The following is a 12,685-nucleotide window of genomic DNA, read 5'->3' on the forward strand; positions in this document are numbered from 1 at the left end:
GGAAGTCAGGGGACAGTGCCCCCACAAGCCCCCCTGTGGCTTCAGGCCTGCACACCCCGCTGATGTAGCCAATCCTCCTGGAGCTTACAGCAGGCCCTGTACAAAGAGCCCTGTAAGCTCTTGGACGACTGGCTCCATCAGGGGGTGTGGCCTAATATGCAAAGGATTTCCTGCTGAGTTCCACAGGAGTTCCACACAGCCCTGATGTAGCCAATCCTCCTGGAGCTTACAGCAGGCCCTGTACAAAGAGCCCTGTAAGCTCCAGGAGGACTGGCTCCATCAGGGGATGTAGCCTAATATGCAAAGGATTTCCTGCTGAGTTCCACAGGAGTTCCACACACCCCTGATGTGGCCAATCCTCCTGGAGCTTACAGCAGGCCCTGTACGAAGAACCCTGTAAGCTCTTGGAGGATTGGCTACATCAGGGGGTGCGGCCTAATATGCAAAGGATTTCCTGCTGAGTTCCACACACCCCTGATGTAGCCAATCCTCCTGGAGCTTACAGCAGGCCCTGTACGAAGAACCCTGTAAGCTCTTGGAGGATTGGCTACATCAGGGGTGTGTGGCCTAATATGCAAAGGAGTTCCTGCTACAAAAAAAGACCTGCTTGCCAGCCTTTAGTCCAAAGGTGTGGGGATCTAAAACACTGCATCCTCTTTTAAATTATAAAATCGTATATATGTATAAAAATACGTAGCAGGTTTTAAGGAACAATCATGAATATTGCAGGCCCATTAGCATCGTTCCAGGCTCTCTGTCTTCCTCCAGAAAAACAGTCCTTTTTCTACACAGAAACAAAATTGCTATGTCTTTTGAACTGACTGAACTAGCTAAACAAAAAAGATCAGTTTTCACAAAAGGGCATTCTGAGCCTACATGATACACAGATACTTGTTCTTCAGAAATGCAGGCGTAGTTCACAAAGTTGAATCAAACTGAAGTGCGTCTGTTGACGTTCAGTCTGTCACACCTGGTGAGCATAAGAACATAAGAGGAGCCATCCTGGATTAGACCAAGGGCCCATCAAGTCCAGCATTCTGTTTACAGAATGACTAACATAAGAACATAAGTACATAAGAGAAGCCATGTTGAATCAGGCCAATGGCCCATCCAGTCCAACACTCTGTGTCACATAAGACCATAAGAGAAGCCATGTTGGATCAGGCCAATGGCCCTTCCAGTCCAACACTCTGTGTCACATAAGAACATAAGAGAAGCCATGTTGAATCAGGCCAATGGTCCATCCAGTCCAACACTGTCACACAGTGGCCAAAAAAACCAGGTGCCATCAGGAGGTCCATCAGTGGGGCCAGAACTCCAGAAGCCCTCCCACTGTGGCCCCCTCAGTTACCAAGAATACAGAGCATCACTGCCCCAGACAGAGAGTTCCAACAAAACGCTGTGACTAATAGCCGCTGATGGACCTCTGCTCTATATGTTTATCCAATCCCAGTTTAACCAGTGACTTCTAGGAAGTCTGCACACTGGATAATGGCAACAGCATTGTCCCAACTGTGCTCCCCATCACTGATATTAAATTGACAGGATGGATATCGACTACTCCTTCCAGTGAAACCAAGAGGGAGAAGGGGAAGCAGCCGGGTACCCATCATGCCTAGATACCTAGATCAAGCTCCATCTGAGAGGATCTTCCTCCCCATACCAGCTGTCATTCCAAAGACCTAGGGCTGTAGACAGACTTCCTTATTGGGTGGGGCAGCCATGGTTCTGTGTGGGCCAAACCTGTTCTCCAGGTGGGGCAATGTATCTAGTGGTCTCAGCCTTGCTCTGAGATACCTTTATGTCTTAATCTAGGGGGAATTAGTTACGATGAATGACCTTCAGAGGTCAAATAGTCAAGAGACAGGCTTTTTCAGTGGTAGCACCTGACCCTAAGAACATAAGAGAAGCTTTAAATTTTTATTGTTTGGATTATTGTTGTGTGCAACTTCAGAATTTGGTGGAAAGTGGCATGCAAATCTCATGGGGATGATCTTAAACCAGTCACTGTTTCGGATTCAACCATCCCGTTTTATCATGGGAACAATGTCTCCCCTTTTTCGAAGCTAGATCCAATGACTCCCTTCGGTTGGGTGGAGAAAAATGTTGGCCATCAACCAAGACTTAGGTCAAAGAAGTGATTGGGTCTGAATACTGTTGTAATAAGGGTTACTGGAATAATGTATGTGAGGCACCCTGAATACTCAGAAGCACTGTGTCAATATGGAATAATGTTCCCTCTAAGTCTTGTGAGCAAATATCCCACTTTGTGAGCTCCTGGCATTAAAGTTGTGAGCTACTGCATAAATTAGTGTGCTCCTTCCTGATCTAAGACAAAAATGTGTGAGCTGGAGGCTAAAAATCTGTGAGCTAGCTCACACTAACTCAGCTTAGAGGGAACACTAATTATTACTGTTATTGTTGTTCTCTTTGGTGCTATTAGGGTACACTTGAAATAAGGCTTGAATGTTTTTGTTTAACCATTGTTGGTGATTGTTGGTTGCTGTTAACTGGTGATGTTATAATGACTTTTAAGATATATATATTTGTTAAGCTCTGTTCGTTTTAATTGTTGCTTGTAAGCTGCCTTAAGATGGCCCACCCTTTTAAATAAATAAAAAAAAATTAAGTATTCATAATGACAAGGCGGTATTTTATACATTACTGCAAGTTATTAACAAGTATTTAAAATGATACCACACACCCATCACTCAGTGGTCATTGTCCCTTATCGTGTTCTGTACAGACATGCCATTATTTTGGTGACTGAAGATGTGAAATTTCTTCAAATGCTTTCTGTCAGATGACCAAAAAGTAGATTCACCACTTGTTATAAGTACGTATGAAAAGCCTTGCTGGATCAGACCAGCGAGGGTCCATCTAGCCCAGCTTCCTGACTCACAGTGGCCAACCAGTTCCTCTGGAGGGCCAGCAACAGGGCAGAGAGGCCGAGGCCTTCCCCTGAGAAGAACATCAGAAGAGCCCTGCTGGGTCAGACCAGGGAGGGTCCATCTAGTCCAGCATCCTGTCTCACACAGGGGCCAACCAGTTCCTTTGGAGGGCCAACAACAGGGCAGAGAGACTGAGGCCTTCCCCTGAGAAGAACATCAGAAGTGCCCTGCTGGATCAGACCAGCAAGGGTCCATCTAGTCCAGCATCCTGTCTCACACAGGGGCCAACCAGTTCCTTTGGAGGGCCAAAAACAGGGCAGAGAGACCGAGGTCTTTCCCTGATAAGAACATCGGAAGAGCCCTGCTGGATCAGACCAGCAAGGGTCCATCTAGTCCAGCATCCTGTTTCACACAGGGGCTAACCAGTTCCTCTGGAGGGCCAGCAACAGGGCAGAGAGGCCGAGGCCTTCCCCTGAGAAGAACATCAGAAGAGCCCTGCTGGATCAGACCAGCAAGGGTCCATCAAGTCCAGCATCCTGTCTCACACAGGGGCCAACCAGTTCCTTTGGAGGGCCAACAACAGGGCAGAGAGGCCGAGGTCTTTCCCTGATAAGAACATCGGAAGAGCCCTGCTGGATCAGACCAGCAAGGGTCCATCTAGTCCAGCATCCTGTTTCACACAGGGGCTAACCAGTTCCTCTGGAGGGCCAGCAACAGGGCAGAGAGGCCGAGGCCTTCCCCTGAGAAGAACATCAGAAGAGCCCTGCTGGATCAGACCAGCAAGGGTCCATCAAGTCCAGCATCCTGTCTCACACAGGGGCCAACCAGTTCCTTTGGAGGGCCAACAACAGGGCAGAGAGGCCGAGGTCTTTCCCTGATAAGAACATCGGAAGAGCCCTGCTGGATCAGACCAGCAAGGGTCCATCTATTCCAGCATCCTGTTTCACACAGGGGCCAACCAGTTCCTCTGGAGGGCCAGCAACAGGGCAGAGAGGCCGAGGCCTTCCCCTGAGAAGAACATCAGAAGAGCCCTGCTGGATCAGACCAGCAAGGGTCCATCTAGTCCAGCATCCTGTTTCACACAGGGGCCAACCAGTTCCTCTGGAGGGCCAGCAACAGGGCAGAGAGGCCAAGGCCTTCCCCTGAGAAGAACATCAGAAGAGCCCTGCTGGATCAGACCAGCAAGGGTCCATCAAGTCCAGCATCCTGTCTCACACAGGGGCCAACCAGTTCCTTTGGAGGGCCAACAACAGGGCAGAGAGGCCGAGGTCTTTCCCTGATAAGAACATCGGAAGAGCCCTGCTGGATCAGACCAGCAAGGGTCCATCTAGTCCAGCATCCTGTTTCACACAGGGGCTAACCAGTTCCTCTGGAGGGCCAACAACAGGGCAGAGAGGCTGAGGCCTTCCCCTGAGAAGAACATCAGAAGAGCCCTGCTGGATCAGACCAGCAAGGGTCCATCTAGTCCAGCATCCTGTTTCACACAGGGGCTAACCAGTTCCTCTGGAGGGCCAACAACAGGGCAGAGAGGCTGAGGCCTTCCCCTGAGAAGAACATCAGAAGAGCCCTGCTGGATCAGACCAGTGAGGGTCCATCTAGTCCAGCATCCTGTCTCACGCAGGGGCTAACCAGTTCTTCTGGAGGGCCAACAACAGGGCAGAGAGGCCGAGGCCTTCCCCTGAGAAGAACATCAGAAGAGCCCTGCTGGATCAGACCAGTGAGGGTCCATCTAGTCCAGCATCCTGTCTCACACAGGGGCCAACCAGTTCCTTTGGAGGGCCAACAACAGGGCAGAGAGGCCAAGGTCTTCCCCTGATAAGAACATCAGAAGAGCCCTGCTGGATCAGACCAGCAAGGGTCCATCTAGTCCAGCATCCTGTTTCACACAGGGGCCAACCAGTTCCTCTGGAGGGCCAACAACAGGGCAGAGAGGCTGAGGCCTTCCCCTGAGAAGAACATCAGAAGAGCCCTGCTGGGTCAGACCAGTGAAGGTCCATCTAGCCCAGCTTCCTCTGGAGGGCCAGCAACAGGGCAGAGAGGCCGAGGCCTTCCTCTGATGTTGCCTCCTGGCTCAGGGATTCAGAGATTTAGTTATGATCTTGTGCTGAAGTGAATCTCCCAGCCTCTTCTTCAGCTTGCAACAAATGAGTCAGCTGTTGGCGCTGTGCAAATCTGGCAACTTCTGTTCACTGTATACAATGGAAGACCAGCTTGTTGTGAACCTAGGCAGTTAGCTGCAAAGTCTTCCTCCTTTATGCCAGCCAGGGTTGCTAAAAAGGCAAATGGTTACCGTGCAGTCAAAGAAAGTACCATTGTTTAGAGGTATATGCAACTGTCTGGTCATATCACAAGGACTCTTAAAGAAAGATAGCGAATGGATCTGTACATTACTTTCCATTGACAGTGGAGAGTTTCCATTATCCAAGACTCTTGCTCTAGAGGAAAGTTCTCCAGTTACTAAAGTATAAACTTTGGATCCAGCCTTTTATCACTGCAATAGCAAAACCAGTTGGTTGCCGTTTTAATGATCTCTTCCTAACCCACGTGATGTCATATATTTTCCAAGGTAATGCTCAAATACGATTTAACTGATTTGTGTTTTTTTCCCCAAACAGCCAAGAACACGATTGTTCAGGGCCTAGAGAACGTCGAGGTCATGGAGGGAGGTGAAGCCCTGTTCGAATGTTACCTTTCCAAGCCAGAGAGCTACAATTATAATTGGCTGATTGACGACGAACCCGCTAAAACTTCCGAAAATGTCGAGATGGTCTATTTTGAAAACGGACTGCGCCATCTCCTTCTCTTGAAAAATCTGACACCCCAAGACAGCTGCAGGGTGACCTTCCTTACCAGCGATGTTGTGACATCTGCGTTCTTGACTGTAAAAGGTAAAGCCAACCTTGTATTGACTTGTAGCTCCGGTGAAGCTAGGATTACTGGCTGGGAGGGTTGGAAGTGGTGACATTGGGACAGGAGGTAATGTTGCCTGTGCCCCTAGAAACCCAAGATACGGTGATAGAAAAGAACAAAGTAAAGTGCATTATTTCCCCCATCTCTCCTTCTTCTCGTAATTTTATTTTAATCTCAGAGCCTTGATGTTCTGGGTACAAATTCAGAGACCCCTGATTTCTCATTCTAAACATAGCTGTGGGTTCCAAGGGCAGGTAGCATCTCCACACAAGAGGAATGGTGGCTCAGTGGTCGAGCATCTGCTTGGTAAGCAGACGGTCCCAGGTTCAATCCCCGGCATCTCCAACTAAAAAAGGTTCAAGCAAATAGGCGTGAAAAACCTCCGCTTGAGACCTTGGAGAGCCATTGGCAGTCTGAGGAGACAATACTGACTTTGATGGACCGAGGGTCTGATTCAGTAGAAGGCAGCTTCATAGGTTGATGTATGTTCATATGTCTAAGGGGAGGGATGGTGGCTCAGTGGTGGAGCATCTGCTTGGTAAGCAGAAGGTCCCAGGTTCAATCCCCGTCATCTCCAACTAAAAAAGGGTCCAGGCAAATAGGCGTGAAAAACCTCAGCTTGAGACCTTGGAGAGCCATTGGCAGTCTGAGGAGACAATACTGACTTTGATGGACCGAGGGTCTGATTCAGTAGAAGGCAGCTTCATAGGTTGATGTATGTTCATATGTCTAAGGGGAGGGATGGTGGCTCAGTGGTGGAGCATCTGCTTGGTAAGCAGAAGGTCCCAGGTTCAATCCCCGGCATCTCCAAAAAAGGGTCCAGGCAAATAGGCATGAAAAACCTCAGCTTGAGACCTTGGAGAGCCATTGGCAGTCTGAGGAGACAATACTGACTTTGATGGACCGAGGGTCTGATTCAATAGAAGGCAGCTTCATAGGTTCATATGAACACCTTGTAGGATAGGCCTCTTCAACTTTCCTGTCAGCTGCTGTTAGTCCACTCTTCAGGAGGATCTTAATTCATAGCCATTCCTTGTTTTGAAGGCACTGATCACTAACTTCCGTATAATTTCAGGATGGCGCCTGGAATTTCAGCAGTCACTGACTGACATTATGGTCACCGCTGGAGGCCGAGCGATCTTCACCTGTGTTTTAAGTGAAGCGGTGCCCGTTAACGAGGTTGCTTGGTATAATAATGATGTGGATATCCAGCCAGATGAGAACTGGGAAATCCAGGCAGATGGGAATAGCTACAAACTCATCTTGAAGAACGCTCAGCTGCATCACTCTGGGGAGGTGACGTTTGCCGCGAGGGACGCCATTGTGTCTGCCAAGTTAACTGTCATCGGTAGGTCGGGATGGGCCACGTTCCCAATTACTGTTGTGCCAATGAGCCAGCATCCTGCTCCATTCCAGTTGTCTCCACTCTCTGCTGTGCTGATCGCCCAAGGGATTCTGTTCTAGGCAGAAGGGAGGAGCGAAAAATGAGCCATGTTGGTTATGGATATCCATGCCTCAGCCCAAGTCGGGGGTCCCCACTTGTTTGAAGGCTTCCCTTATTGTCCCAATACCAAAGAGGACGCCAGCAAAGGTTTTAAATGACTATAGGCCAGTGGCCTTGACTTCTGTGATAATGAAGTGTTTTGAACAATTAGTTCGAAAATATATTATTTCCTGCCTTCCTGTTATTTTTGATGAATATCAGTTTGCTTACAGGAAAAATAGATCTACTGAGGATGCTGTTAATACTGTTCTTTATACTGCTTTATCGCATTTGGATAAAAAGGGGACGTATGTTAGAATGTTGTTTGCAGATTTTAGTTCTGCTTTTAATACAATATCACCCCATAGATTGTTGTCTAAGCTTAAAGATTTGAAGCTGTCGGACTCTATATGTGAGTGGATTTTGAATTTTTTGTCAGGTCGTTCACAAAGGGTTAAAATGGATGGATATATTTCCTCCGTGAAGATCTTAAATACTGGCACCCCTCAGGGATGTGTCTTGAGTCCACTTCTTTTCACTATTTACACATCTGATTGTGTTTCCAGCAGTCTGAGTAACAAAATCATTAAGTATGCAGATGATACAACGTTGGTAGGGCTCATCTCTGAAGATGATGAGTCTGCGTACAGGAGGGAAGTTCAACAGCTGTCCCTTTGGTGTAAAGTAAATAATCTTATTTTAAATATAAATAAGACGAAGGAAATTATAGTGGATTACAGGAAGAGTAGTTTGGACACCCAGCCGTTGTTTATTGATGGTGTTATGGTAGAACAGGTGACAGAATGGAAGTTTCTGGGAATTACCATGAAACAGGATCTAACATGGGGGGCAAATACTTTAGCTCTAGAGAAAAAGGCCCAGCAACGACTATACTACTTAAGACTCTTAAGATCACTACAACTGTCAGGGAGTCTGCTGGTTGCCTTTTATCGTAGTTCCATTGAGAGCATTTTATCTTATTGCCTCTGCGCGTGGTTTGGGAGCTGCACGGAAGCAGAGAGAAGGGTGCTCCAAAGAGTGACGAGAAGAGCACAAAAGATTTGTGGATGTTCTCTCCCCTCATTGGTGGATCTGTATAATATGGCATGTAAAAGGAAGATACAAATGATCCTAAGGGACCATACACATCTGGGCCATTTGCTTTTTGAGATCTTACCGTCAGGTAGACGATATAGAGTGTTGAAGGCTAGGACAAACAGATTTAAGGACAGTTTCTATCCAAGTGCTGTGGTTAGGTTAAATGCAGGGTTATGAAGGATTATCTGTTTTAGATGTATTTAATGGTTTAAATGGTTTTAATGGTTTTATGAATGTTTAATGGTTTTATGAATGTTTATTTAAGGGTTTAAATGGTTTTAATGGTTTTATGAATGTTTATCCGTTTTAGATGTATTTAAATGGTTTTAATGGTTTAAATGGTTTAATGGTTTCAGATGTATTTAAATGGTTTATGAATATGTGTGTTTGATGTGTTGGTATGTTTGTGGAAGAGCACCTCATTTCGTTGCTCTCTTTTTGTTGAGAACAATGACAATAAATTCATCTATCTATCTATCTATCCCAACTTTCTTGAATCTGCAGGGGACTTGGGAATTCTGACAGCATGGTGGGTGCTGCCACAAAATGGCAGTTGCAAGAGGTGGATTCAGTAACAACATGGCCGTTTACCTTCATTTAGGCGGTGAAAATCCTTGCACAGTGGTGGTAGCTTCTGCCAGAGCAACGTTTTCTTAAAAAATCGATGCAACCAATCAGATTTCCAGGGATCAGTCAGAAGCCTGGTCATACCCACTTTATAAAAACATGAGGCAGACGCCAAAAATGGTATTGGCAGCTGCCATGGTTAGGAGGGACCCTTGGGCTAAGTCATAGAATCATAGAATGAAAGAGTTGGAAGGGACCTTCAGGGTCATCTAGTCTAATCTCAAATCTCTTGTCTGAAAGGAAATTGGAAACAAATCAGCCAGTATCATCATGCCCCTGTATAAATCGATGGTGCGGCCTCATTTAGAATACTGTGTACAATTCTGGTCACCGCACCTCAAAAAGGATATTATAGCATTGGAAAAAGTCCAGAAAAGGGCAGCTAGAATGATTAAAGGTTTGGAGCACTTTCCCTGTGAAAAAAGGTTAAAACACTTGGGGCTCTTTAGCTTGGAGAAACGTCGACTGCAGGGTGACATGATAGAGGTTTATAAGATTATGCATGGGATGGGGAAAGTAGAGGAAGAAGTCCTTTTCTCCCTTTCTCACAATACAAGAACTCGTGGCCATTCGATGAAATTGCTGAGCAGTCAGGTTAAAAAGGATAAAAGAAAGTCCTTCTTCACCCAAAGGGTGATTAACATGCGAACTCACTGCCACAGGAGGTGAACTCACTGCCACAGGAGGTGGCGGCGGCTACAAGCATAGCCAGCTTCAAGAGGGGATTGGATAAAAATATGGAGCAGAGGTCCATCAGTGGCTATTAGCCACAGTGTGTGGCCTGATCCAACATGGCTTCTCTTATGTTCTTATGTCTTTCCGTTACAGCTCAGGGAGTTTTATAATTCTAATCTGAAATTGCCTGTAATAAAAGAAAACCAATTAACCCCCCTCCCCAAGAAACTGTCTGCAGCTCAAACCCCTTTGACACCCATGGAAATGAAACAGCCCTGGAGTGCCTTCCAGGAATTTTTAGGAATGATGTGCTCCTCGCCTTCCAAAGGAGCCGATTCCACAAAGTGAAGAAGAAGAAGAATTGCAGATTTATACCCCGCCCTTCTCTCTGAATCAGAGACTCAGAGCGGCTTACAATCTCCCATGTCTTCTCCCCCCACAACAGACACCCTGTGAGGTGGGTGGGGCTGAGAGGGCTCTCACAGCAGTTGCCCTTTCAAGGACAACCTCTGCCAGAGCATGGCTAACCCAAGGCCATTCCAGCAGCTGCAAGTGGAGGAGTGGGGAATCAAACTTGGTTCTCCCAGATAAGAGTCCACTCACTTAACCACTACACCAAACTGGCTCTCAAACTGGAAGCCACTGTTGAAAAAGAGTGGGCTCTAGTAGATGCCAGGTAGTCCGCTTTAAGTGGGGGAGACACCCAGAAGGTGGCAGCTACAGGAATGTGATGGGCATTAAATAGAGACACAGGGAATACTGAGCCTTCAGACATCGTGGGTCTGGGCCGTGAAGTGCTCCAAAAAGTCATAATGAACATCTTGAATTGAACTAGGAAACAAACAGGCAGCCAATTGAGCTGTTTTAAAATAGCCAAGGTGCGTTCCTTTTTGCCTATCCCCCGGCAATAATAATTAGGCTGCCAAATTTTGAACCACTTGCAGTGTATGGGGAGTCTTCAGGGACAGCCCCTTGTAGTCCAACTGTGAGGTTGCAAAAATATGGATTACCGTGGTTTGTTTCTGAGAGCCTGTGTATGCATTACCCAAACGGGTACGTTGGCCACTTTGCCCTGGCTTCAGCCTGTAACATCCTGGTAATACCGAGTTCGGTACAAGGTGCTGGTTATTACCTTTAAAGCCCTATATGGCCTGGGACCTGCCTACCTGAAGGACCGTCTCTCCCCACATGTTCCCCAGAGAGTACTGAGGTCGGGAACCCAAAACCTTCTCGCTATCCCTGGGCCAAAAGAAGCCCGCCTTAAATCTACTAGGGACAGGGCCTTCTCTGTTATGGCCCCTACATGGTGGAACCAGCTACCGGAGGAGGTGAGGGCCCTGCGGGACCTTATTCAGTTCCGCAGGGCCTGTAAGGCGACCCTCTTCCGGTTAGCTTACACCTAACTGATATGGGAAACTAATGTATCTTTACCAGATTCTTGCTATTCATACTGTTATAAGGTTCGATGTTTTAAGGTTTTAAATGTTTTGACTGTTTTAACTGCTTATATATTTAAATGCTAATTTAATTTTATGTCTTATTATCTGTTGTGAGCCGCCCTGAGCCACTTTTGTGGGAAGGGCCGGATATAAATCATAAATAAATAAAAAATAAATAAATAACTTGTAAATCAATTTATGCATAAAAAACATAAGAACAGTATCAATATTGATATTTCTTAATGTTTTTCTCTGATAATTTCTCGGCTTGATAGTTATTTCGCTCCCCGGAGTTGCAAAATTCATTTTGTATTCGTTGGTTTCGTTGCATCCGATTCTAGAGTCTACAACGGGAGTCAGTAAGCCTTTGGTTGACAAGTCTGTTGCAGAAGGGCAGAAGGTACAATTGCAGTGTGAATTATCCAAAGAATCCCAAGATGTCGTCTGGTTCAAAGGAAAAGAACCGGTCCAGCCTGGGGGAAGATACGAACTTATCGCTGAAGGCAAAAAACAGATGCTCATCATTCATGATTTTAAAACGGATGATCAGGGATCATATACCTGCATGGCCTCTCCTGATATAAAAACTTCGGCCAAAGTTTCTGCCGAAGGTATTTCGTTTTGCTATTTCTGATGTTTAAGCATTTGCATTTCTGTTTCACAGTCTTCACTGTCTTAGTGAGTCCATGCCTATGAAAACGCTTTTTGTTTCCATTATAAACTCAGATTTGTGGTCTATGAATACACAAGGGTAGAATTCTAGCAGGAGCTCCTTTGCATATTAGGCCACAGCCCCCTGATGTAGCCAATCCTCCAGGAGCTTACAAAAAAGAGCTTTGTAAACTCTTGAAGGATTGGCTACATCGGGGAGGTGGCCTAATATGCAAAGGAGCTCCTGCTAGAATTCCACCCCTGTAAATACATCTGTGGATTTTTCTGTATTCTTTTTTCCCCTTACTTGTAAGTTCCTGTATCTTGGGGGCGGGAGTCTGTTCTGCATGTGCTTTGCTGCCTCTAGTGGTCGGTTCGATACCACACCAGTTTATAGGCATTTTCACCCACACTAAATAACACGCTTTCAATCAACTTTCAATGCACTTTGCAACTGAATTTTACTGCGTGAGATGGCAAAATCCACTTGCAAATGGTCACTGAAGTGAATTAAAGCTGGGTTGTTTACATGTGAAAGTGCCCTATGTCTGGCATAAAAACCTGTAGTTCAAATCTGCAGGGAGATATGCTTGATATAAACCGATGTAATATTGAAACAACCACTAGAGGGAGCAAACCATACACGGAACAGAACAAACCTGAAGAAACAGGAATTTACGACATGAGAATGTAATCCATTATACGTTTCAACGATTTACTTTTGAATGAGCATACAGTAAGTCTTTAAACACTTAAATCTCATGTATTATATTCTCTTGGGCTTGTTTGTCTGAGAATTGCATTTAAGTTTGTAGAGCTGTTTTTCTTGCTTTAGAATTACTTGATTATTTATGATACGTTATACTGTGTTATATTTTATTAATAAAAAATTAAATGAGAAAAAAGAGAGT

At 45.9% G+C, this 12,685-nt stretch overlaps 1 protein-coding gene across 1 annotated transcript in view; it reads left to right on the forward strand.

Moving 5' to 3' along the window:
• OBSCN (obscurin, cytoskeletal calmodulin and titin-interacting RhoGEF) overlaps positions 1–12,685 on the forward strand; it is a 294,242-nt gene that overhangs the window by 195,241 nt on the left and 86,316 nt on the right. Inside the window, 3 exon segments of the mRNA XM_060248274.1 lie at positions 5,507–5,779; positions 6,877–7,149; positions 11,465–11,721. Of these exon segments, the coding sequence (XP_060104257.1) occupies positions 5,507–5,779; positions 6,877–7,149; positions 11,465–11,721 (803 nt within the window).

The sequence above is a fragment of the Heteronotia binoei genome, chromosome 10 (assembly GCF_032191835.1).
Source record: "Heteronotia binoei isolate CCM8104 ecotype False Entrance Well chromosome 10, APGP_CSIRO_Hbin_v1, whole genome shotgun sequence".
NCBI classification, from domain to species: domain Eukaryota; kingdom Metazoa; phylum Chordata; class Lepidosauria; order Squamata; family Gekkonidae; genus Heteronotia; species Heteronotia binoei.